The sequence below is a fragment of the Lycorma delicatula genome, chromosome 4 (genome assembly GCF_047948215.1).
Source record: "Lycorma delicatula isolate Av1 chromosome 4, ASM4794821v1, whole genome shotgun sequence".
Lineage (NCBI taxonomy): Eukaryota > Metazoa > Arthropoda > Insecta > Hemiptera > Fulgoridae > Lycorma > Lycorma delicatula.
The window spans coordinates 94,639,137-94,666,559 of NC_134458.1; the positions used below are offsets into that span (position 1 = coordinate 94,639,137).

Sequence of the window (27,423 nt, forward strand, 5' to 3'; positions counted from 1 at the left end):
ATATACATAGTAATGAAATAGTTAATATCACTACTATAACTATGTTTAATTAATTATATCTAATATCTAGTTTGTACTTTACCAGTTGCCCATTTCTAAATAAGGAATGATTCAGTCGACAGTCCAAATTTTTTTCTATGACCATTAGAAAAAGAAACAAGTTGCCAATAGTTAATAATCAAGAACATAAAAATGAAACAAATTGACTACTATAAAAAATAAACTAAATCAAGTTAAATCATTCTCATGTAAAGGATTGTTAACCTCTTTTTCTAAATCATTGAATGTATCTTCACATTCAGGTAAATCAGCGGCCAAACTTTGTAATGTTAAACCATCATCTTCAGTTAAAAGGTGAGTGTTTTCTATTAATGAATTTATACTTCTACCGGTTTCTGAATCACACATATCTTGAGGACTGTTCTGATTATTATTTGATAAAAATTCTGATATGACTTCGGAAAGGCCTGGCACTGGTACAACAGGGGTTGATGGATATGATCGTGAGATTTGACTACAAGGTATTGTAACATTAGAAGAAAATGCTGAAACTATAGGATCACATTTATCACTATTATTTGAATTTGTATAAGATGGAATCGGTGTACTAGGATGTGATCTGGAAATTTGTTGTGCAAATTTATTGCAGTTTTCAGGACTGTTCAATAATGACTTACAATCATCATTAATCAGCTCAAAAATACTTTTCAAATTTGTTGTTATGTCAGATTCTAATAGAATATTATTCTGCGCAGTGTTCTGCTCATTAAAGTCTGAAACATCACCGGGATCATTTCCTTGTGAAGCTAAAAGGAAATTTGAAGATGAAGATTCTGTATTAAAACTACCACCAAAATCCACTAACTCACTTGGAACTGGTGTAGGTGGAATTGACGATCCAAAATTTGTGGAACCATTAAAAAATGTGGTAGCTGGCTGGGTTAGTGATAAAGGTGATATCAGTGCATTGGATGATACCATTGGAACAGACTGAGATCTTAGAGTGGGTTGAAACTCTAAAGCAGGAAGTTGCTGGGTATCTTCTTCTGGAAAAAACTGACTGACTTCTTGTGACAGAGGATCAGTACTCTGAACTCTCCCAGAACTGGAGCTTGATTTAGGTGACTGCATACTATCTTCAACTTTTACAAAAAGCAACTCTTTTTCTTCTTGTGACTTGTAATCTGATTGTTTCCCAGAAAGCAAAATTGATTCTAAAAGAGAAGTGCCTTGAATTTCTGAAAAGTTTTCAGATTTATTTATTATCTTCTCAGATATATTTGGGGATGAATGCTTTTTATGAATATTGAAAACTGAAGAATCACATACCTGCAATGGAGAACAAGGAGTTATAAATATACCCTGACTAGTAGAACTACTACATACTGGGGACCTTAATGCATCGGCTTGAGATTTTCTAGCATCTTGAAAAGGTGAAAATCTACGGGCATTTTCTGGTAATTTTACGGCATTTGAATGAGATCTTGTTCGAAAGCTGGGAGAAGGTGATGGAGAACTAACGATGTTTGATTGAAGAGATGATGGTGTTGAACTGCCAGAACACCATCCTGATGTAATGGTTGTTGATACAGGTGATAAGTTTACACTCTGAAGATTCAAGGATGTTTTCATTCTACATGGAGTACTTCTTGGAGAGACAAAAGGACTATCATTTGTAGAAGTTGCCTTGATTTTATCCGTTGGAGAAATAGGAGTAAAACTTCTACAGACTTGTCGTCGAATATTCACATTCTGAGGAATATGAGATGGTAAATTATCAAAGCTGACTCTTCTCCTAACATTCAGTCCAGTGTTTATATTTAAAACAGATGGAAAAACCAAATCTGACTTAAGAAAATGCTGATTTCGTGGTGATAGCAACAAATTATTACAATCCTTATTTGAATCACTGGTATCACAGTTAGTCATTAATACAGTACTATCCACTGAATTTCTAATCAAATTATTTACATTAACACCCAAGCCTGTAAAGCCTGTCTTTTCTAAGGCAAACTCACTTTTATTACGGTTTAATTCTGTAACATTACCTTCAACTAGAAGTTTTGATTGTGTTGAATTTTCTAATTTAATTTCTGGCTTGTTATTACTAGGGTGTACATCATTCTGCTGAAAATACTGCAATAATTCTTCTTCCTGTTCCTGTGAATTTCCATCACCATCTAAATAGTCATCAAGAGCATCCTTTCCTAAACACCCTATGCTGTATTCACTACATAAGGATTTATCTTTTAAATCAGCAAAAAGTAATTTTTCAGCAACATTTACACTTCTGACCTTACCCTCTATTCCAGATTCTGGTTTTTTGAAACCATCAGCTGTTTCTTCTTTTTCAGGCCTTGGTTTAATCCGTTTATACTGCTTCGGTTTAATTTGTGGAGGAACAGCTGGTAAAATTATAATATTAGCAGGAACTTCTTTGCTTTTTGATTTTAATTTTGATAATCTTGGTATTGGTAATTTGCTTGTATGTGTAGTATTATCTAATTTATCGTTATTTTTTTTATTGCATAAATCTTTTATTACTGATACTTCCTTGTTAACTTCAACTTTATTTGATTCTGTATGCAAATCCAAAAAGTCAGTCACACTGTTGCCAACAGTTTTTCTTAAACATCTTTTAAGAACAGTCTCTTTCTGGACCGCGATAGAAAATAATGAATCTTTCTGTTTTGTACTTTCATCAGGTTTGATGAGATCATTACACCCAGCAAGAGGTGCGATACCATCTACAGGTATCTGTACTGGGTTAAAATTATCACAGATAGTTTTACTCTGATGTTCAGTTGTGCGTGCTTCGGTCACATCAGTCACAGCCTCATTGAAATCATCATAAGATTGTTTTAAATTTACTTTCTTACCTTTACTGCAAGCATCTTTATTATTGTTTGTTTTTGCTCTTTTCCTCTTTACTAAACATGGAGATCTATTGACTGTCTTCTCTTTTAAATCCGAATTCAACAGTAAGTTATCCTACAAATCAAACATGAAAATTACACAAAAATTCATAAAACATCATATTTTTACTAAAAGAACAAAAACAAAAATAGAAATTAAAATAAAACTAGTCTTTATATCTTATTATATTATCATTCAAAGTTAAAAACATTATTAGATCCATTTACAGGCTGAAAGTTAAAAATTTTAACAAAAATAACAATAAAATTTCAGTTTTCACTTATTGGTGGTAATAAGAAAGACAAAATACTATGATTAAAAGCAACACTGGAAGATTTTGCTTTAAAAAGACATAGATTTACTTACTCAGAAATATACATTAAGAGGGTAGGGGAATAAACAGGTAACTAGTTGACTGAATAGAAGGAGGAGATATTTTCTAAGCATCAAAATATTAATGTTTAATGACAAAATAAATTAACCATTACAAGAGCATCTGAAACTAAGGAAATTACAGAAGTAGAGTTTAGGCAAGGGAGATGAAGTTCTTAAGAAATATATACGGTAAAACTAGAAAAGATTAAATGAATAAATACTGAAGTTTACAAGCAATTTGAAGTGAAGTGTATAAGAAGGTTAACAGAACGTAAGTCAGACAGTTTAGCAAGTGAAGAGATGTGTACAATAAAGGAAACAAAAGTGAGAAAGTTATTGAAATAAAAGTCAGATGTAAAAAAAATTAGTTGTAGAACATGATGAAAGTGGATTGATAATTTGAAGGCTATAATATAAGGAAGAGAAGCATATATATTTATTTATAAGTATCTACTTAAGTGTATACCAAGAAGATATTCAAGAAATGAGTAGGTGCTATATTTTCATTTGGCAAAGATTCGAGTTAAGAAACAGTGCAGTTATGCCAGCACCTTCTGTCTAATTTTTTTAATTTTAATTTTTTTTTTTCCTAATTAACTATTATCTGCAGACATTCTGACATACTGTGACAATAAAAATAAAGACTACGCTGCTAAATGGATATTTACATAAAGTGGAAAACATGATTATGCTCAAAAACTGTTTATAAAAATCTACAAGTCATAAAAGTAAGTGTAGTCATAAAAATTATTAATGATTTTTAGACATAATTTTTTTTTTAATTTATACTACGATGAATTCAATTTTTATTTAACTACTCATTCTGTATTCAACACTAATCAATTTTTTTTATTAAACACTTAAACCATCTTACTCAAGGCAAACCAAACATTGTTTTCAGAGAATCAGGTCAAGTTTATGCGTATGGTTAAAAAACTGCTACGCATCATACAAAAAAAAGACATAGTCAAATAAACATAAAAAACAATGAAGCTATTGAAAAACATACCTTTTGACAAAGTAGAAAACTAAAATAAATGAAAGTCAGATAAAAACAGTTTAACAACATAAAGAAAAAATAAGAATTAAAGGAGTCATAAATCTCATATGATGATCAGAATGACTGATAACATTTTTTCTGTAGCAGTTGCCGAAGTCAAAGTTATATTAAAATTATGATATAGTGAATTTTCAATTTTATATAGTACTTTACTGAAAATAAAAATGATTGTTACAATAATAATTTATAAATTCTCATTCATTATATTACATCAAAAATGTTTCATTATACAGTGCGTTCGAAAACATTGTTGTGAACTGGGATTATGGAAGTATAATGACAAAACTTTCTTAATTATTACTTTGTATTTCTATTTCATTACTCTATAGAAATGGATATTACTATAACTGGGACAGTTTATAAAAGGTGAATGACCTGCTTCTATGTCAATATAACACTGCACATGTTATCATTTGTTTTCAAGCATTTTAACCGGCTGATCTACTGGAATGTCTCATATTTATGCTGTTATCGCGGTTTTTATTTCATTAATCATGCATGGTCTGTTGTGATACACTGCTTGTTTTGTTGCTCCCCCCAACAGAAAGTAATCTGGGGGTCAGATTGAACAAGCGTGCAAAGCCACAAACTGCTCGAAATGATTCGTTCACCAAAAACATTTTGCAAAAAAGTCATTGATCTGTTAGCTGTGTACACTGTGGCGCCATCTTGTTGGAATTAACCGTGACTGATTTCCATTTCTGTTAACTAACTAATGAAGTTTGTTAAAACAGCACAATAATGATCACTATTAATTGTATTTTCAAAAATGATTGGACCCACAATCCACGTTCTATTTACACCAACCCAGACTCCAATTTTCGCTTCGTGTAATTAATGGAGGTTAGTTGTCGATCGCAATCATGTATTTTGTGAATTAATATACCCTCCCAGATAAAACCACACTTCATCTGTAAAAAGTGTAATGTCGTCGATACCTACAGAATTTTGGTCCACAAAACGTTTAAACCGTAGACATTAATTTAGTCTTTTGGCATAATCTGTACGTTTCAGTTCTTGAACACACATTACTTTGTAGGGGGAAAGTTTCAGTTCTTTTTTTAGAGCTTTATGTTTGGTAGCAAGTCAGATATCTTGCTGCTGTGCTAACTTATGCGTTAACTTTGATGGACTTTTGGCCATAACATCAGAAATACAAAGCAGCTTCTGTTTGTTTAGTTTAGATGGTCTTCCACTTTGATCAGTGTCTTCAACAGAGCCTGTTGCCCAAAATGTTTTAGTAAGAGTTTGAACTACATTGCGGTGAAGAACAGGAGTATTTGGAAACTTTTCAGAAAACTTGTTCTTCACTAAATCAGTGTACTTGTCACATTCACGAAAGACATATTCAATGAGAAAAATGTGTTCCTCTACCAAAAGACTCTCTTTCTCACAACTATTGATTCCAATAAATGAAACAGTTGATCATGGTTTGAAGATCATAAAACAAATTTTAGAAATAATTTTAATAAATTTTTAAATGAGCAAGTGGAAAACAGTAGTAACCAAAATCTAAGGAATTCCTCTTTAAATGCTACTGTTCTATTTTTAAACAATAATTTCCATGAAGTTAAAAAAGCTTTTTTTGCAAAATGACAAATTTTTAATTACATGTCTTTTATGTACAATACAACACTGAGAGAGTCGTGCATTTGTGAGAGAATTTATGCCTGTATGTGAATGATATGAGAATATGAAAATATGAATATGAGAATCTACATCTGCATATGTTTTGTAAGTCCTCAATGTAAAATCAACATTCATAATATAATAAATAATATACTCAGTTATTTCAAATTACGTTCTATGCGACTGAACATTAAGAAATTATCAACCAGGTTTCACATTGACTAACTGCTGGGTTGGCAAGAAAATAATTTTGGTTTTACAGTGTGAAATAAACTCAATTTTTTTATACAAAGAATAAACTTTAATCAATTATATATTTTCATTTTGTCCGATAACCTTTTGCCATTTCTGTGGCAAAAGTCTGTGTGAAATCATGATTGAACACATACAAACTTCTGGTCCTTATCAGCAAAAAACTGACAAGTGTGATTTCAGGTCATCATCATTAGTGAAAGTTTTACCATTCAAAGAGTTTTACAAACTTCGAGATAAATAGTAATCTGGTGGTACAAATTCAGGGCTATATAGGGGATGAGACATCACTTTCCAAACAAGCTTCATTACTTTTCCACAAGTTATCAAAGATGTGCAAGGTCTTATATTATCTCGCAAAGGAACATGACTCTTTTGCAATTTATAAATTCTGGCTGTTTTTTTTTTTTGATTGCTTCCTCTAGTTTCATTAGATGCTAACAGTAAACATCTGAATTTATCGTTTGATTTCTTGGAAGCAGCTTAAAATATACAATACTTTTGTAATCCCATCAAATTGACAGAAGGTTTTTTTTTTTGTATACAATTCAGCTTTTGATGTGGCTTGTGCTGGTTCATCCTGTTTGAACTATAAGCATTTTTGATTAATATTGTAAATGATCCCTTTTTCATCACCATTGACGATGTGTTTACAAAAAAAGTCGACTTCATCATGTTTGAGATACATATTGCAAATACTAATTCATTGTGTTAAGCGAATCTTTTTCAATTTATGTGGGATCTAAATATTGAGCTTCTTAACAAGTCCAAGATATTTGATGAGATTCTTAATTGTGTGTGATAGATTTAACCTCTCTGCAATCTATCCCACAGCTGTAAGATGATCCACTTCATTTATGGCTTTGGTTTTGTCTTCAACAACTTCAATAGATTGATGAACATCAGTCTTCATCATCTTTGAGTGAAAAATCTCCAGAATGGAATTTTTTAAACCGATTCTGACATGTGTGTTCTGTTAGTTAATGAAAACCATAAACTTCACACATCTCTTTGTGAGCCTCAGCTATTTTCTTGCCTTTATGGAAATAAAAAAGTAAATAGGTTGAAAATGTTTGTTTTTGTACTCTGTATTAAAATTGACTGTAAACTAACAGGTGAAAACAAAGTTACATGTGATTTGCTTCTGAAATATGCTAATAGCATTTAGAAAGCTATCATCAAATGCTGAATGAAAAAAAAATCATAACGTTGACAGAAGACCTTTAAAAACATAAAGCTACCTATTTGTGAAAACCGAAATTATTTTCTTGCCGGCCCCATAAAAAAGAAATGTATTTTTGAATCGTGTACAGGAATAGCTTACCTTTCTTTTACGCTTATTTTCCATTCTTTTTTCATTCAGAATTTGTTCTAGTTTTTCATTCTGACCAGTACCAGTACTAATGCTAGAATGTGATTCATCTGAAATGGTACACATAACCTAATTTGTAAATAAGAATTTAAAAATGGAAATAGCTTATAGATAACAGATGTCATTCACAAGAACTAGTTTGTTAAACTAAAGACACTTATAAAAATCTGATGTGGACACCATATGATTTCCTTGTATGCCTATTAAATTACATACACACATTTTTTTAAAATAAAAAGTACATAAAACTTTATTTAATTAATAACTTCTGATATTTTTTCTTTTTTTTTATTATTATTATTGAATTATTATTTATTGTAAATTTTTTTTACAATCAGAGATTAATAATTTTTAATAAATCAATATATTTAAATTAGAAAAGTTAAAAAAGGAGATGAAGTCTGATTTGAACCGATGTGTCTTCCACTAGTAAGATCCAAATTTTTCATTAATTAAAATCTTATTTGGCTATAACTCTGAAACCAATGAAACTAAGTACCGCTTATGATATACCGTTGAAAAGCTCTCAATGAGGGCTTATTACTGTAGTTAAGCTTTTCTGGACATTTTTGGTCTAGTCGATTGCAATCAAAAGGGGAGGTGGTGCACAACTAGGTGTTACAACAGTCCTAAATCAAAAATTTCAACATCCTACTGCTAATCATTTTTGAGTTATGCGAGATACATACGTATGTATGTAAACGTCATGTTGAAACTAGTCAAAATGGATTCAGGGATGGTAAAAATGGTTATTTCTGTTGAAATCTGAAAACCAAAATTTTTCGCGATCTTCCTTTACTTCAAACAAGGAAGTAAAAAAGAAATTAATAAATTGCCTTGTAACTATCAACAATTTTAAATTATTTATCTATATAATACTCACAGCAAAACAGGAAACTTGTCTAAACTATTTAGACAAATTATTAAGTAAATGAAATTGACAATTAACTCACATAGATCTAAGCTTCCAGATCATTCAATTATCATTTCACATTACATTTGTTCACTGCTTAATAATTCATTCTATTTGGTGAATTTTAAGATAATAACGATTATTATAAATTACTTAATTATTTCTTCTGAAGAAGAAACTTGTCACAAGTTTATATCAATGTGCCTGTGGGCCACATTTCTCTGCCCTAAAAGTACTACAATCCAAACGAATATTTTTAAAAATTTCTATTCAATTACTAATTCAATGTCTAATAATAGCAGACTTTTTCCTATTATTGTATACTCTGCTTTAACATCTTCCTTACACTGCCATATTAGTAATTTTACAGATTAAATTATAAAAAAAAGCAATAATTTTTGGAATATGTGTTGCCTTATTATTTAACTCAACAAAATTATGCTCAAAAATTCTACTTATTTTATCTAGATGAAGTTGTTAAACAATTACCACCAGTAGATGGTAAGGAAAAAATGTACACAAGAAAACAGGTAAATAATAATAATTCTATTTAAATTTATTTGTCAGTTAATATTTTTTTATTATTTCTTCTCTTTTCACTTTTCCACTGCATCTATTTATGATGATTGTGTTAACAACTGAAATGGTATCTAGGTCTAGATGCAAAAAAAGTTTATTAACAGTTTTTGAGAATAATTTTGTTTCCCAATTTATTTGATAAACATTTAGCATTACTTTTTATTTATTTCATACATTAATTTGGTTATTCATAAAATAAATCTCTTTCATGCTAATAAATCCATACTGTTCAGTATGTTTTTAACTCTGATTCTCAGTTTCGACTAAGGGAGCAATATCATCAGCAAATATTATTAACATACTTATAACTTTATTGCTTGGATTTAACTCAAATTTATCTTATAAATTTTTAGTCAGCTCTTCTAAGTACAATTAGAAAAGCAAAAGTATATACACAACATTCTTTTCTTACTTCTGTACTGAAATTTGCCTTTCTTGGTCTTCCACTCTAATTGTAGCTACCTGATTTTTATGCAGTTATAAAACAGTATTATTTCCCTACATTTCAATATTTTACTTAATTTTTTATTGTACTCAATACCAATCAATTTTTCAAGATCAAATGTCTTGTATGTAACCTTGTTTTACTTCAACCCATCTTCTAAGAGTTAAAATACCTAGTATCCAGGCTCTTTCTAGATCTTTCAATTGACATTCATCTAGTTTACCTTTTACTTCACGTTCTATTCATGTGTATGGTAGTCCTCAAATTTACTTTACTTGTTCCTACTTTCTTGGCCGATGCAATTATCACATTTTAATTGAATTCTGAGGGCACTTCTCCAGTTTTATACATTCTGCATACTAACTTATAGAGGCTTTTTAATCATACTTCATTTAAAAACCATAGAAAAATTGATGGGTTATATCATTTATCCTAACTGCCTATTCTTGTTTAGGATATTCAGAGTTCCATATCTGATCTTGGTGTATAACTTCTGAATATGATACACAAGGTTTCTTAAGTAAGGTCTGTTTTGAAATAAAAACAAAACTAAAAAATATCAACAAATTTTATAACTTGTACATAAAAAAATACATTTATTTACTACTTTTTTATACAACTACCTTCACCTTAAACACATTTTTAATAATGTTTTACTAGCTTTTTCATTCCCTCTTTTTTTTTCAATCACCTCACTATCTGATTTGCCATGTGTGGCCAGGCATTGTCATGCAAAATCAAAATGCTGCAGGATAGCATTCCATGTCTGTTTGTTTTTTATAGATCTTCTAAGATTTTTTACTGTTTTGAGAATGTATCAGCATTCACATTAGTTCTGCGATTACTAAATCTGACAAGCAAGGCACTCTTTATGTCCCCAAAAAACAGTATTCAAAAGCTTCTTTAGTGAATGTTCTTGTTTCAACGTCTTTGCTCAACGAGATGATGGATGCTGCCATCGCATCAAATGCTGCTTTGTTTTGACCTTCAAATAAGAAATCCAAATGTCACAAAAATTCTGTGTCTTTTCTTATATATATATATATATATATATATAAGAAAAGACATTTTTTGCAATTTGCTTTCTTATATAACAGTATATGTTAACAGATATATATATATATCTGTTAACATCTTTGGCAACCATCCTGCACACAAATTTTTACAGCCCAATTTTTCAGTCAAAACTTCATAAATCAAAGATAAAAAACACTAGGACACATTAAAGACAACTGTGTGTGACATGTTGAAGCATCAGTTTTCCTGATTTTTTTTTTTGTTGACATTTTATCAAATTAATCACTATCACCAATGGCAGGCTGCTATGTTCTTCATCATGAATATTTGTTCGCACTTCTTTAAATGAACTGTCTTAATTTAGAGTCACATAATATTCGGCTAGTAAACATAACGGCTGCCATCCCATTTCAGGAACCATTCCAAAATCTGTTCTCTCCATAGATATCTACTGGTTACTGTAGAGCCTATTGTATCGATATTTACTTCTTGGAGACACACAAGTTCTCTCATGACATAGTCTTATGACTTCAAGAGGGAGACTATTATAATACTTTGTGAGAGAGTAAATCCTAATTCATTAATATGAATGAGAAATATAATTTTATTACTATTAACTTATAACAAAAGTAATAAAAAAATAAATAATGGGAAAAAGAATTGAGAAATTTAAAAAAAACTTACTTTGTTTTGAAATGGTACATAAATGGTTTACTTGAAGGTAAGTAGCTAGTTCAGTCAGATCTACAAATTTCTGTCCTAGTTGTTCGCTAGCCCATTGACAAACTGTAGTTTGAGAAGATTCATTATATAATTCTTCCCCATCTACTTGACTATTTGAGTTCTATAAAATAAATTAAATAAATCATTAACTATTAAGGATTTCATATTTTTAAAAGCTATTTCAAGTTGTACCCTTATTTAGTGAAAACCAATGAGATGTTTTTATCAGGAATTTTCCAATAGTTTAATAAACTGACTCATATAACTGAAAATTCCTCACTATATTACATGGTAGTAAGTTTAACAATTATTTACAGAAACTAAATGAAATATCTTAGCAAAGAATTTTTTTGTAAGGTAGGTTATGTAGAACTAGCAAGCCAGTACAATGATAAAAGATAAACAACTATTACAGTGAAATGTTTATTTACACAGACAATCATTGTTGTAATAATATTCTACTGAGTACATAACAACACACATCAAGCAGCATGACACTTAGCACTTGTTATGAAAAGAGATGAAGTGTTAAGTGAAATGTAAGCTAAGTCTAAGCTGTTGTCTTTTATAAGTATTGTTTATTTGTTAATTATTACTGCTTTTTCTTCATTATCATATTTATTTATCTTTGGATCAGTTATCTCACAATAATCTGTTAATAATGATTGTTTAATAACTGAAATCTAGTTTTAAATTTAAGTAATTTTATTTATAAGCAGTTTTCAAATGGTTTCTCTAATTTATTTCAATCAGTTTAGCTCTTTGTAGGAAAATAAAATCACTTACACTAACTGTTGCCTTATTCTTCTTTTCTTATTATTAATGAGGTGTATTTGTAATTAACTACATCAGCAATTAATATACATGCTTTTATATATAAAAGTATTAAAAGTTACATTTTTAAAGACAATAGAAAGATTCATTTTTAATACTTTATAATTAAAATACATATTAAATGTTAACAGAACCTATGAAACTTCTTCAATGATAAAAGGAAGGAAAAAACAGTGATTTAGTGTAAATTTAGTGATTTTAATTTTAAAGATAAATTATAAAAAATGAAAGAAAAAGATTATTGTTTATGGAGCAACTTTTATTACCCTAAAAAGACAGAAAACAAATTAAAATAAATCACTGAAGTATAAGGTTTTGAAATGTAAACGCATCATCAAGAATGGATATGTTATTAAAATTGGCTTCAGCAGTCTTTAGCTGTATTAATTCACTAGTCCTCATACAAACTTTGAAACTAAGTAATGTTAGGAATGGTTAATTAATGGATGTTGGCTGTTAACTTATATAATATATTCCTGGTATACTGTAGAAGCTTGGCTGTAGAAAGCGCATCTGTGTATATTAAAGTATGACCAAATCCCAGAAAAACAAGGAAAAGCCATAACAGATGAAAACATCTGAAATTAAGTAATTGTTTGGAACTCTTACAAACCTGCAACAATTATTCTCTATTTCTTCTGATTCAATACCAGCCGACAGTAGTTATGTTCACAGCCCACAATGTTACGCAGTTTCTTTTTTGAAATAGCATAATGTCATCTGTTTGCCTATCATTTATCACCTATTAGCTGCCTTCTTGGTTATATGAGGATAGAATTTTACTGATCATTAAAAAAAAAGTCATGAATGAAAGACAAGAACAAAAATATAAAAAATGATGTCAAGATTGATATTGAAAAACCAGGAAGGATGAACAAGAAGTACAAATAAGCCGAAGAAGTGATTAACCCAAAAAGGAAAGTCTGGCATTGGTTAATATCCCAATTCATTTATGATAATAAGTAAAATCCTAATTTGTGAACTTTATTTATAAAGTAGAACTGTAAAAATGATAATTAAAAAAAAAATTGATAATTACAAAATCTCACGCAAGAAAGCATCAGACTCAAGCACTGAAGAAAACCTTACTTAAAGATTGTATACACAGAACAGTAAGAAGTATGGAAGAAATTATTAATTATTATCATATACAACCAATTTGTCAGAAATATTGTAAAAATTAATTCCACACTTAAAGTAAAATCTATTTTGTTTCATGTTTAAATATACTTGTATTTACAAGTATTGTAAATAAGAAATAAAAAATACCTCGGATGTAATTTCAGGCAATGTTGGTGGAGATAACGTTCTCTTCTTAGACATACCAGAATAACAATACCGTGAATTGCCACGTGTACCCAATCTTCTGGGCCTGACATGACTGAACACCTGTTTCATCACCTTTCCAAAATCAGCATTTGATAACGGTTTCACACCGGTTTTATCACAATATTCCCTAATAAGAACAAATATAAATGCAAGATATGAAGAGAAAGAATATTTCTACAGCTTAAATTAACTAAATTAAATCAAATTTTAATCACAAAAAATTAAAATAATTTAATTTTATGATATATTTGTAATAAGTTTAAGTTTTATACTCTAATCACTTCTCAAAAATTTTGATAGAATTAAAAAAAATACCCAGATACCCTTACTAAAAATAGATAATTATAGATATAAAAAAAGTATAAATTGATAAAAAAAAAAATATGAAGACAATGTTACTAAAATTCTAATCAGATAAAATCAGTGTGCAATCAATAATACAAAATATTTGACATAGAATAAAAGCTGATCCTTGTGGTTGTCAGCATTCATCAACAAAAGTAACACTTAATATTCATAATATTTACTGTCCGGAGAGAGTATTACTCATAGAAACACAAGTATGTGCATGAACTTTATTTTAAGTTAAATATTTTTCCAATGCATTGCTGAGATGGTTTAGTTAAATTTTCACAATAATGCATGTATACAAACAGGTGGTTCAAGATTGCACAGCAATACTTTAGGAACTGATTCAGGAAATTAATATATATAACAGTTACTTTAAATATATCTGGAAATACTTTGTTTTTGGGTTACAACTACTGAAATATTTCGCCCTGATTTCGGCTCAAAGAGTAAAATAACACCAACCGAAATTCTTTGGGATCAAGTTAAGAGGAAAATTTAGTGGTTTTATAAGTTTTTTACCTGAAAAATTGAATAAAACTATTCCAAAACTTTATCTCTTGATTTTCCAAAAAAATAACTTTTTGGGAAAAGATAAAAAAATTTTAAGTAAAAGAAAAATGCTCTTAGATTTGTCATAAATTAACTTTGTTAAATTGCCAAGCAAATAAAATTTCTAACAAAATTTGTAGAAAATTTAATTATGAAAAAATTGATGTAAATGAAGTCAAGAGAAAACGTATACAAATTTACGAAATCTAACTTTAATTGAAAATAAAACAGATCTTATCAACAATACAAAACTGCTCACAAAATTCTTCACATACATTATAAAACTTAATTCTAGAACAGCGGTTACTGTAAACATGTGAAATAACAAATTCTGCAGAAAATATTACTGTTTTAGAAATTACTTTTTTACGTTAGTTTTTATTTATTTTAACTTTATAAATAAGATTTTCTTTTGTTTACACAAATTGCCATGTTTTTCTGCTACACTTTGGTCTTTTTTATACGTATATAAAACAAAACTGTATACATCACACATTTACTAAAAAATCTGTATTTAATTAATTAATACATACATCACAACATATTATTATTATGATTAAAAAGCACTGCTTTTATATACAAACTAACAACTGTTTTTAGGTAAAAAAGCAAACTTTAGAGAACAATCAACATTTTTTTGTCGCTCAACTGCAAATTATCATGTATTCCAATATCAAAAATTTTAGTTGTACAAAAATAAAATTGTTAAATTTATTTATTGTCAGTCTTCAAAAAATGTATTGTGTAATCAATACTTTGAACGCTGGCTAATCCAAAATCGAATTCCATTTAGTGGATAAAAAAGTAAAAAAATTCAGAAAAAACTTTTATATGCATGTTAATTGCCTACATATTGACATTACATCTCTAGTATGCTACTGCTGACTATTTAGGCACTTTTCATTCAATACCAGCCTTTCCAGATCATTGTATTAATAACAACCAGGTACCCATTCAGTTATTACCTATATCTGTGAACTCCTGATCGCTTTCATTAACAACTACCTTCATTACAGTGAAGAGAAGCTAGTCACTTGAAGCCAAATCTGGACAGTAGGGGATATAATAAAAAAATCTCTCACTTTAACTGCTCATTCCACAGGTTGCCTTTATGCAACCTGTAAAGTGGAGAGCTGTAATCTCATGTCATTTTTTAATTGATTTTCTGAAGGTTATTAAATATTTTCCAATAAACTTCTAAAGTTACTGTTGCATCAGGTTCCATAAATTCTATCAAAAAAACTCCCTTAACACCTCGAAACATTAAATATTATTTTTCAATTTGATAGTGCCCGATTGCATTTTTTGGCTTGCTTCCTCTGACTTTCTGGTACTAGTCTCTCACAATACAGTCGATTGTAATATTACTATCATAAATGTAACTGATCATGCTGTACATCTCATAGTTGACAAAAACATTAATATCAGATTCTACAGTTAATCGACTGCTGTTTTATTGGCATTGAAAATAATGGGGTATAACAAATTTAATAATTTTGCAGAGACAAAATTTACTGGGGCAGATTGTAGTTTAATAAAAAAAATAAAGGAATTAAAAACACTACTGAATTAGTTTCGTAGTAAAAAATGAACTAAACATGAGTCAATTATCTGTAGCTTATTATAACCTTATATATAAGTTTTGATATGATATTAAATTATACAGTCAGAGTTACACACAGTGAAGTAATTCTAAACTTTTTCAAACTGCTCATTCAGATAACGTTCTATAATAATATGTAAGAAATGTCTTAACGTCTACAAATGCATTATAGTCTTGGATTTTATATAATTTTCTATCTGTTAGAAAGGGATTGACTGTTTGTTGTCAAAGTTTGACTTTACTCAATAGATCTTGGCTATTATTTAGGCTTTTTGTACAACTTCAGACAGAACAAAGAATTCTTGAACCCCAGAGACCAAGTTGTAATCTCATTGGAAAAGCAGCTTATCACAACAGCTACCAGATGATGCCAGTGTGATACTGATCGAATCTTATTGAACTTAATCAGGGATGAAGGGATAAAGAATATGGAAAGAGGGAAGGCTATACGAAGGGGAAGATAAACTCATGGAGAGAAATAATGACTTCAAAGGTTAGGCTAGTTTACAGTTTTGCCCAGAATGATGAGACAATCTTGTTGCGCATGAACACTCATAACAAGATTTCATATTTCTTTATTCTATTCATATTCTTTATTCTTGATAGGTACTACAATATTTAGCATCAGCAACGGCAATTTCCCTGGTAGCAAGTGTAGTAACTACTATAGTTATATGGTGGCTATATTCATGACTTATCCAGAGACCGAGTTTTATCTATAATTAGCATGAAAGCCTAATAGTAGCCACAGTTCCTGCTGGGTAAAGCCAGACCTCCAGTGGAAAAATAAAATAATCTGTCAGTGCAAGAATTTTTCAAGATTTTTTCAGTAATCCTTTCTACAAAAAGCGAATAAAATTTCTACAGATGTTCTATTTATATTTTAATTTCATTAAAGCTTATGTAACAAAAATGGTTGAAAATGAAAAAAAAAAATTAATATGGTCTTATATAGAGTGATTCAGGGAAACTGGAAATTATGAAATTTCTGTTGGTAGCCCTGATTGAATGTCAGCACAGAATACATATAAAAGCTAGTTCATGCTATCTTGCCATTACCCTATTTATCATGGATACTTGGTGTGCAACGTGCTTTTGCCAACAAAGCTTTTTATAAAAATAATGACATTGTGGAGGCTGCACATAGAGAATTTTGCTGCCAATTTAATTTTGGATGCCACGATTGTACACAGTCAGCATATACAATTAACATATAGATATGTTACTTTGAGGTCCAGTAATGAAAATGAAACCTTCAAGCGGTGTACAGACTGTTCATACACTAGACAAAATCGAGCTGCTGTTATAAGAAGCTCACACCATTCAATTCATCATCATGCAGTGTCTTTACAGTTGTATTATTCAAGTGTTTGAATAATACTGTTGTAGGATTTACTTTATCATCTGTACAAGTTGCAGATCATCCAGGAACTGAAACCAAACAATCATATAATACACCATCAATTCTGTGAAAGAATGGTTAAAGATAAACGAGGATAACAATCACCTTGTTAACAAACAGTGGGTGTTGGACGAAACCTGTTTCCACCTTAATTGATTTGTTAATAAATAAGATTTTTGTTTTTGGGCATACGATAATCCTACATAACAACAAGGATACCATGTGGTGCACTCTGTCATTGTATGGCATAATATGGCCTTATATTTTTGAAAATGAGGATGGCCTTTCAAAACTACAGTATATATCAGATTGATACATCACCATACAAAGTAGATGAAAACTTTATTATGTAAATATTACAGACATTTCCAGAAATTATTGAAAGCACTTGGTTTCTACAAGATGGGGCAACATCATACACAGCACAAATATCGATGGCTGTTGTGTGTCAATTGTTTGGCAATCATATAATTTTGAGAAGTGGTGACATTCTGTGGCTTCCAGGTCTCCTGATTCATTAGTTAAATATTAGTCACCTTAAAAGCAAAGAATGTAGTAGTCGACCTCCTACTACAGAAGAATTAAAAGCCTAGATCCACAGAGCAACTGCAGAAATTCCTGTTTAAATGTTGTGTTGAGCCATGCACAGTTTCACTATGAGACTGAAGGAATGCCTAAGCAGAGATTGAGCTCGCCTGGAAGATGTGATCTTCAAAAAATAAATTTTGTGTATGTATTCATAAATGGCATGTTATCTTTCTAAATTTTATATAATTTATTTAATATAATTTTTCACAAAAATATTTGGTAATTGTGAGCCTGAACATCCTAAACTTAAATATCTCTTATACTGGAATATGATGGACACTAAAACTACTACAAAACAAAAAAAAACATATAGTAGTCGTTGGAAAGTAGTCTTTATCTGTGTAGGCTTCATAGTTGATACAGCGCTCAAAGGTCATTTGCGATATTATTATTATTATAGTGTGCTCAATTATGGCTAGCTGTTTGGAAGTACTGTGGGGTGTTTGTGATAACTGTGAATTAACCATAATTAATGGCACTGAACTTTTGCAATCAGTTGATAATGTTCATAAATTTTTCTATGATCATGGGGCATTACCTAAAACTAAGAAGTGTCCTGTATGCAACAACATGAGGTTGGATAATAAAAATCATATTTTTAGATGTAAAAAATGTTTTGAAATAGTAGACAAACAAAAGAAAAAAAAAAGTAGTGTGATACGCCTGTTTCCCAGTATAGTGGTAAATGGTTAGAGAAAAGAAAACTTCCATTACAATTTTTCACTTTTATCTATTTTGGTGTTTATTAAAACCACCGTAACAAGAGTTGTTGTATAATGAATTAAACATAAGTTCCCATGCAGTTGTCGACTGGTCTAACTATTTCTGTGAAGTTTTTTTTCAACTGTTTTGTTCAAATCTGGTACCGGTAGGAGGACCTAACAAAATCGACAAAGGTAAATTAAGAAAGAGAAGATATAACAGAGGAAGAACTATTAGTGGTAGTTGGGTTTTCAGTTGCATTGAGTGAGAAACAAAAGCAGTATTATTGGTTCCTGTTGCAACACGTGGACATGCCACCTTATTGCCTATCATTCAAAAATATTCTTCCTGGTACAATAATTGTTTACAATTGCTGGAAGACATATAATTGTTTGCAACACGAAGGCTACCAACATTTAAAGGTGAACCACAAACATAATTTCATACATCCGGACACAGGAGCTCATACGCAGACAATCGAGCATACGTGGCGAGAAGTGCGTTTGAATGTTTACCTCGGAATAGAAATTGTAAGCACCACTTGCACAGGCATCTCACAGAGTTCTTTTTCAAAATAAAATGCATGGACTACAAGACCCGAGTTCATCATTTATGGTCCAGTCTTGCTTCATTGCATCCTGACTATATGATGGAGTTGTCCAAAACAGTTGATAACGCTACTGCTATTACAGATTCTGAGGAGAATACTAAGGTAATTTCAATCTTCTGACTTTTGAAACTTGTATTTTTATTAATTACATGACATAATTTTCAACATACTTCAATTTGAAAAAGATTAAGGTTGAGGACGTTCAGGCTCACAATTACCAAATATTTCATTTTCAAAATTTCCAGTTTCCCTGAATCACCTTGTATAATTTTCTTGATTTATGATTACAAATGATTTATGAAAAAATAGAGAAGGCTGCATAAATTACAGCACTGGATGAAGCCATAATATAGTAAAAAAAAAAAAAGCAGTTTAGTATAAAAATTCAATAAGGTTGTAATAATATTCAAGTATGCATAATAGTGACTTGATATCAATTCTTTATGATTAAATAAAAGTGCTATACATTATGACGTTACAGCACAGAATATATGAGGTAACAGAGTAAACTGCTACATAATAAAAATAACAATAAAATGATAAATAATTACAATCTTTAAATGAATATCAACATAATTATAATATTGCACACTAAAATAAGAAACCTATTAATCCATATTTAATTCACTTTTTATTTATTTCATTTTATCAGTTTTTCTTTAACATAATTTATCATATTTATAATAACTATTTATAATTACAAACAATATATAAAAAATAAAACCATATACTAAAAATTACCTCAATTAATCTTAATAGTATAGAAAATTATATAAAAATATATGATAAATTCTTACAAAAGTAACATGAAAATATAACACAACAATCATAAAAGTTAATTATGAAGAATTATTTTATTATTGTACAGACTTCTACTTATGCTGTTTTAAATATATTACATGAAAAATGTATTTATTATTAGATACATGTCTAGCTTAAATCAATAATTTTATTAATGAAACAGCTGAAATTTAACCCATACACTAATTATGACAGGAGGAGCTATTCTGACAAATTTCAGGAAATAATACAGACAGTGTATAAGTGTCTCCATATTAAAATGTCATTGTAGGTCTCAATGTTAAGTAGTCTTGCAGGAAATAAAATACACGATATTCCTTAATATTATTCCCTCTACTTCCATCATTAATTCCAATTATGTATATGATTTGTTCGCTTAGCACTACTGTAACTATAATGCATATAGCGGTAATCAAAGTTATTCCTTTGTTGGAAGTAAAAGTTAATAAAGCTGAAATTAAACATGATTATATTTATTTATTACTTTGTTTTATTTGTATAAATACAGATTAAAAAATTGTCAATTTTGTGTAAAATTATATTTTATCTTAAAAAGATTTTTCAAAATTTTAAAAATATTGTATGTAAACGATTACAAATCATCCCAATCTATTCAAGGAACATATTTTAAGACAAGAAAATAATTTGAGGGTAGTGATTTTAGTGTATGGAACTCTTTTAATCGATAAAAAGCAAAATGTTCAAGTGTATACATTCTTTGCGAAAAGATATTGTAAGAAGATATAGATTCTATGCACTGAAAAATTTCATGAATGAGTGGATTAAAGCAGGCTTCATTCAAGTTTTATTAAAACAAAGCATGTTCATTCAATGTATGGATGCTATCGGAATGGAAACTGACTGAATAAAAACAAAAAAAAAGAGCAAATAATTATTAATACTTTTAAGTATAAAAATTAAACAAATGAAAAGATTATTATCAGAACTTACATATATTCACCATATACCACTTGTTTAGGAATGGATACATTTGGATTTTCCTCGAAATTGGCTTTAATCCAAGTAATTGTTTGACTTATTTCCAATCTATTTCCTAATGGATTAAGGGGCCTGAAAAAAATTAAAATAATTATGAATAAAGTAATTAAAATAACAAACAACTTCTCTAGACAGTTGAAACACTATAAGATGCATTGTTTCAGAACAGTAAAGGTTCATTAATTTGCTGCTATCCAAGAACGGAAATCTAAAACAGAAAAACCTTTCTCTACCATTATGAATTTCATAATACCAAACAGAGTAGTTTAACTACAGACACTTTATAGTTACATTAACTGAATAAACATATTTTTCTACAATGATTTTATGTTATAGTTTTCTACTGTAAATATGTACCAAACAAATTTAAATTATATATGAGTAATAATATTTTAGTAATATGTGAATATATAATTAACTTAATGTTAATATATATTAACTTAAGATATCAACATTTTGTGTTTTCTAATGGAAAGCGTGGTTCGATTTACGTCATTTTTTTTATATCACTGTTTTCAAGAATATAAGTATAATATTAAACATGTACTTTTACTGTATTGCATTGTTTCTTAACAAAAAGGGATACATTAATTCTTTGCTTTATGGTGTCATTAATTTGTCTGCTCTCATGTTGCTAGTATGGCTGATTTCAATGTTGGTTATTCTTAGGAACAGCTATGGCATTTTTTAATGCGACTTAGGATTTGTGCTGGATTTCCTACTCTTGTTACTGTTATGACACACTTATCATACACTCATTAATTAGTAAATTAAAAATTATAATACTTCCATACATTCATATTTATGAATGTGGTACCTTAGCTAAACACCCCCTTTATTTATTAATAATATTAATAGTGTATTTTGTGATGCTGTTCTGATCACTTTTCATATGGTTTCCAGGCAAATTCTGGACTAGTACTTTCTCTTACCTTTGGACTAACACATGGCTACCCATTCTTGATCTGATCTCTATGATGTATAAATATGTACTGATCTGGATGAAATATTTATTTTTATTTGTGTTAGTAAGGTTCTGTAGTAAATCAATCTTTGGCTTATTAATACAGAATAACACATTTCATATGAATATTACTCTCATTATGTGCAAATGTAAGTATCAAAGAAAGATCTGAAGAGTTGGTTTAACTAAATAAGCACATTATCCCTTCTCTTAACTGTTACAGAAGAAAAAATACATTTTCACTGCTCACCATCTACTCACGTAAAACAAAAACTGTTTCATTCCATTCCTATGGCAAATTCCCCAAAAAATATTCAGAAACTATGCCTGAAACACATATATCAGAGTCCTGAGTTTACTATCTTTTATTGGATGTGAATTTTATGTTTCTTTTGATTATACAGTTGAGGAGAAATTCTGTTATGATGGAAAACACAACACTTGTGAACCGGATGATGATAACAGTCAAGGTCCCAGGTCAATAGTTAGTCAGAACCAGAATAGAAGGAACAAACAGATTTGAGAATAAAAATATAAGCCATGAATTGATTATAGTATAGGTCCGTTATTAACATACAGTGAACATTTATAAAATTCATAATTTTTTATTAAATTCATTGAATAGAATGACAAAACATACAAATGACCTTTTCTAATTACTTGGAAATTGATCTTCCAAGGACATTTTGTACTGAATTAGAAAGTTCCTTCATCAGTGGATTTACTAGTGACACTCTGAGAACCATTAAGTGTTATCAATGGGGATGCCAGTGGAAAGGTAACTCCAGTGAAACGTAACTGCTTGAAAAGAAGCACAATCAGTTCTGCAAGGCCTTCTGGAAGAACAATTTCCAAATATTTTGAAAGTTACTTGTTTATTATTTTTAATAATTTTATAATACTTATAAATGGTCTTAATACTTAAGTAATTATTAAGTAAGTTTACTGTCTTGCTTAAAGACCACATATTCTTGGAATCTAATGGTTCTGTGACAGCTAGAACATCTTAAGGTGTAGAATCCAGGAAACTAAAGGGTGTGAATAGGGATAAATGCTAATTAATGCTTTCTCCTACATTTAAATAAATAAATATACTGATTTATATAGACCTCTACAGTAGAAAAATGGTTCAGTTCCAATGCATGCTGCTGACATCTATAGTGTGGGTAATGATCATAGCAAACTGATGTTATTCAACATTCATAAAATAAGTATATTAATTAAACAAATACTGCATACCACTATATTAAAATGAAAACAGTGCATAATAAATATATTTAACATCAGATAAATAAAATAAAAGAAGAGGTCATCAGAAGGTCATCGACTAAAATGTAGCGTTTATAACAATTTTCCTTATCATTGTAAAATTAAAATGAAATACACATTTATTATAAACACATATTTGATAAAAATTTTATAAAAAATCAACCTCTTTTACCAGATTTATTAATTACATTATGTAATGTAAATCTTAATATAAATATACAAAATATATCGCATGAATATATCCCAATAACATGACTAATAAAGCTGTTCATAGAAATATACGACACACAAAAACCTAATAAATATACACAATGAAAAAATTCTGAAAGCAATATGATTTGTCAGTAACTTAAAAAACAAAGTATGACTGCAACTTTTCACCAGTTAAATGCTGAAAAATGAAATTTACCAAATGCTACTACCTCAAAAGTTTTATTATTTTTTTTTTTGCATGGATCACCACAACCAAGCCCCCGTGGGAAGCAGCTCAACAATTTTAAATGAAAGAGTAGAATTGTGACAAACATTTTTAAGGGCACTGAAAAACAAAAATTTTGACACAAAAAGCATTGAACTACTACATCTCAACCAAAATGGCGGTCCATTTAATGTTTTCCAGTTTCAAAAGTGGTCTACAGTAGCTCTTACAATGCTCTACAGTAAAACAATAAAAATTTAGCAAATGCTCTGACCTCAAAATGATTTATTTTCAGGCATGAGATCATTACTTGGGGTATACTATAAGCCACTTTTGAAATTAGCTGTGAGAAACACTAAATGGCCACCATTTTATTTAGCGACTTTTCCATTTAAAATGTTAAAGTCGCTCCCCAAGGATGGTCTTGGGTGTGGTGGTCTTATACCAAAAAACTGCTTCAGGTAGGATCATTTGTTAAATTTAATTTTTCTATGTTTAACGGTTGAAAAGTGGGTTTCCATACTTTGTTAATACCATGCATGTGTGTATAAATAAATATATTTATATAAGAACCAGATTTTTTTTTTTGACTCATGAGTTAATTCACCAAAGAAGCTTGTATGTGGGAATATAAAAATGGAAATTTTTAGCATATGAAAAAATGGGTTCAAATCCCGATTTGAACTCAGTTAAGGCCAAGATGCTACCACTCTGCCACAGAGACTGGCAGATTGTTTATTAACAGATTTCCAGAACAACTGTAAAAATAAAAAGTCAGCAAAGTGTTGGATAATTTTCCTGGTTTTGCTGTTGACAGATTTTTATTTCAAATTTGCCATAGGATTTGTAAATATTAGTGATTTAATTATCCAATATTTAGAGTACAGAAGTGAAAAAGATCAAAATTTTTATTAAAAAAGTTTCAAATTAAATGATGATTTTACCTTAAATATTATGCAGAATTAAAAGTGCAATTGAGAAAAATCAAAATTCTTATTAATAATGTAAAAACGTTTATATACCAGTTCCAGTTCAATCCCGTTGACTGAATGCATACATTTTTATGATCAAAATTACATTAATTTAGTGTATAACTGCTAAAAAAAAAAAAATCAACATTTTTAGAAAAAAGTCTCATTTGACCTGTTGCTCAACAGCTATCACATAACATTTTTAATAATATCCTCAACTTGAAAAACAGATAAAATATTCAAAATTATACAATTTTTTTTTTAATTCTTGTTAGGATCCATCCAAGGGTCTCACTTTTTTAAAAGTTCCAATGTTGTCTATACTAATACTAGATACAGTTCGATTTTCAATCTCGAGAATTGAAGTTAAAAAAGTGATATTTTAAGTAAGGATCCCATTCTACCCTTTTGTCATTTTAGGCTTAAAAGTTTATTTATTATAAAAAAAGGTGGGTAATGGGATGCCCCTTGTCTGATGGGGATAAAAATCAGGCCAAAGTAGAAATATCTATCTGGCTACCTATCTATATATAGCCAAATATTTCTGCCAAATTTCAATTATTTTGGTCAATATTTTTTTCAAGATAAGGCAAAAACTGTCTAGAAATAACTTTGAATATCCCACTACCCCTAAATCTGATTAAATTGAAACTTTGAAATTTTAAACAACTCAATATGTGCTTCTATCATATTAAGGCTCAACTTTCTACAATCATTATACAAAAAATTAATAAATGGCAAAAACGACCAAATTTAATGCTAGCAATCCTCCTTAAGTAGAATTTTTTGAACAATTTTCAAAAAGATTATGTTGAACTAGTCAAGAGATATTAATCAATATTTAGACCAATACATGTACATACATATATTTTCTAGAAATTTCTGTAACTTTTTTGTGTTTTTTGACTAAAGGAATTTTGAAGCATTGACACTTTCTAAATCCCTGATAAACAACATTTTCGCTGATCACTATAATTTCCCTTTCCAGCTATTCTGTTGCAGCACCAATAGAACCATAGCTGGGAAAGTAAAAATAATAACAGTAAATTCTCAATGTATCTAAAGGCTTGATAAAAAGTAATTAAACTAGAGAAAAAAAAATGGAAATCATCCAAATAAATAATAATGATGAGGAAACAAAATCTGACAATATTGGACTGTTAATAATGAATTGCCAATGATAACTGAACATCTTTTATTATGAACATCATTATATTAACTTATTAAGTTTACATAAATTCATTATCTGTCATAGGAAATTAAAAAAAAGAACAATAACAATTCTGTTGGTTTTTTACAGTTTTAACTTAACATTAAACATTTCTTAATTGCAAAATTATTATTTTTTTTTCAGAAAAGTCATAAAGTTGCATAATTTTTTAACTTATCTGTGTTTATAACAATAAATTCAAACAAGAAAATTTGTTTATTAATAAGTTCTGTAAATGCATTATATGAATTATCTGTAAATGCAGTATTCTATGAAGAGAAACATAGATAAATTACTATGTTCAGAAATATGTTAAGAACTCTAAAATAGATGATACATACACTGAACAACAATTATAATTTGATTTATGGTTACAAATTTCTCTATAAACAAAAATATTTTTTGAAATGGGATTTTTTTTTTAGATACAATGACTCTTTTTAACATTAACAAACTTTAGGAAAAAAGGTTCATTTTATTAACAAAAGTAGTTCTATATGTAATGTAAAGCTTCATCCTTCAGAAAACAATATGCTTTTTTCATAAAATATTTTTGAAAAATAGCAAAAGTTTAAACCAGACGATAATAACATCATTCAACAAGTTACATAAAAATTTGATACATGTTAATATATGATGTAAGTGCACGGAGAGATGGAGAGAAAAATTGACAGATAACAAACATATATATATAAATATATACTTGTATATAAAAATAAACTAATATCTGAATAAACAATAAATAAAGAAAAACAAAGACGTTAATAAGGCTCATCAACATTTCTAAATTTATTAAAAAAAACAAAAAAAAAAAAAACAAATATATCAAACAAAATAGTGCTAAAGTAGCCTAATAATTTGATAGCAGAAAAAATGATACCTGTGTACTAAAATGGAAAGAAGAATGAGGAGTAGTTGTAGTAGGGGAATCATTATGCAGGTTATATTTGGCTGCTACTATAGTGATATCTAAAAAGAAATGTTGTATCAAAAAATGCTTTAGATAAAACTTGAAGATTAAACATTTTTAAAAAAAAAATTATTAAAGCTATATTTAAAAAGGGCAGCAACAGAAAATAATCTTTTACCGAGAAGAGGAAGTGGTATATTTATATGATATATTTTTGAAGTGTTATGTAATTTACATAACATAATAACTTAGCATAATTTAGAATAATCCTAAAAATTCATTAAAAATGAATGAGTGATTATGGTGTAACTTCTTCTCTTTCCTGTTTAGCCTCTGGTAATTACTGTTCAGATATTACTTCAGAGGATGATATATATGAGTGTAAATGAAGTGTAGTCTTGTACAGTCTCAGTTCGACCATTCCTGAGATGTGTGGTTACTTGAAACCCAACCACCAAAGAACACCAGTATCCACAATCTAGTATTCAAATCCGTATAAAAACAACTAAATTTACTAGGACTTGAACGCTGGAACTCTCGACTTTCAAATCAGCTGATTTGGGAAGATGCGTTCACCAATAGACCAAACCGGTGGGTTGATTATGGTGTAACTAATAGACAGAAATTCACTT

General features: G+C 29.2%; 1 protein-coding gene across 1 annotated transcript in view; it reads right to left on the reverse strand.

The window, feature by feature from the left end:
* Positions 1–228: 228 nt before the first annotated feature.
* LOC142322672 (uncharacterized) overlaps positions 229–27,423 on the reverse strand; it is a 56,536-nt gene continuing 29,341 nt past the window's right edge. Inside the window, exons 3-7 of the mRNA XM_075361749.1 lie at positions 21,002–21,121; positions 13,385–13,571; positions 11,243–11,402; positions 7,557–7,654; positions 229–2,991 (exon numbers count right to left, since the gene is read on the reverse strand). Of these exons, the coding sequence (XP_075217864.1) occupies positions 229–2,991; positions 7,557–7,654; positions 11,243–11,402; positions 13,385–13,571; positions 21,002–21,121 (3,328 nt within the window). The remainder of the gene's footprint in view (positions 2,992–7,556; positions 7,655–11,242; positions 11,403–13,384; positions 13,572–21,001; positions 21,122–27,423) is intronic.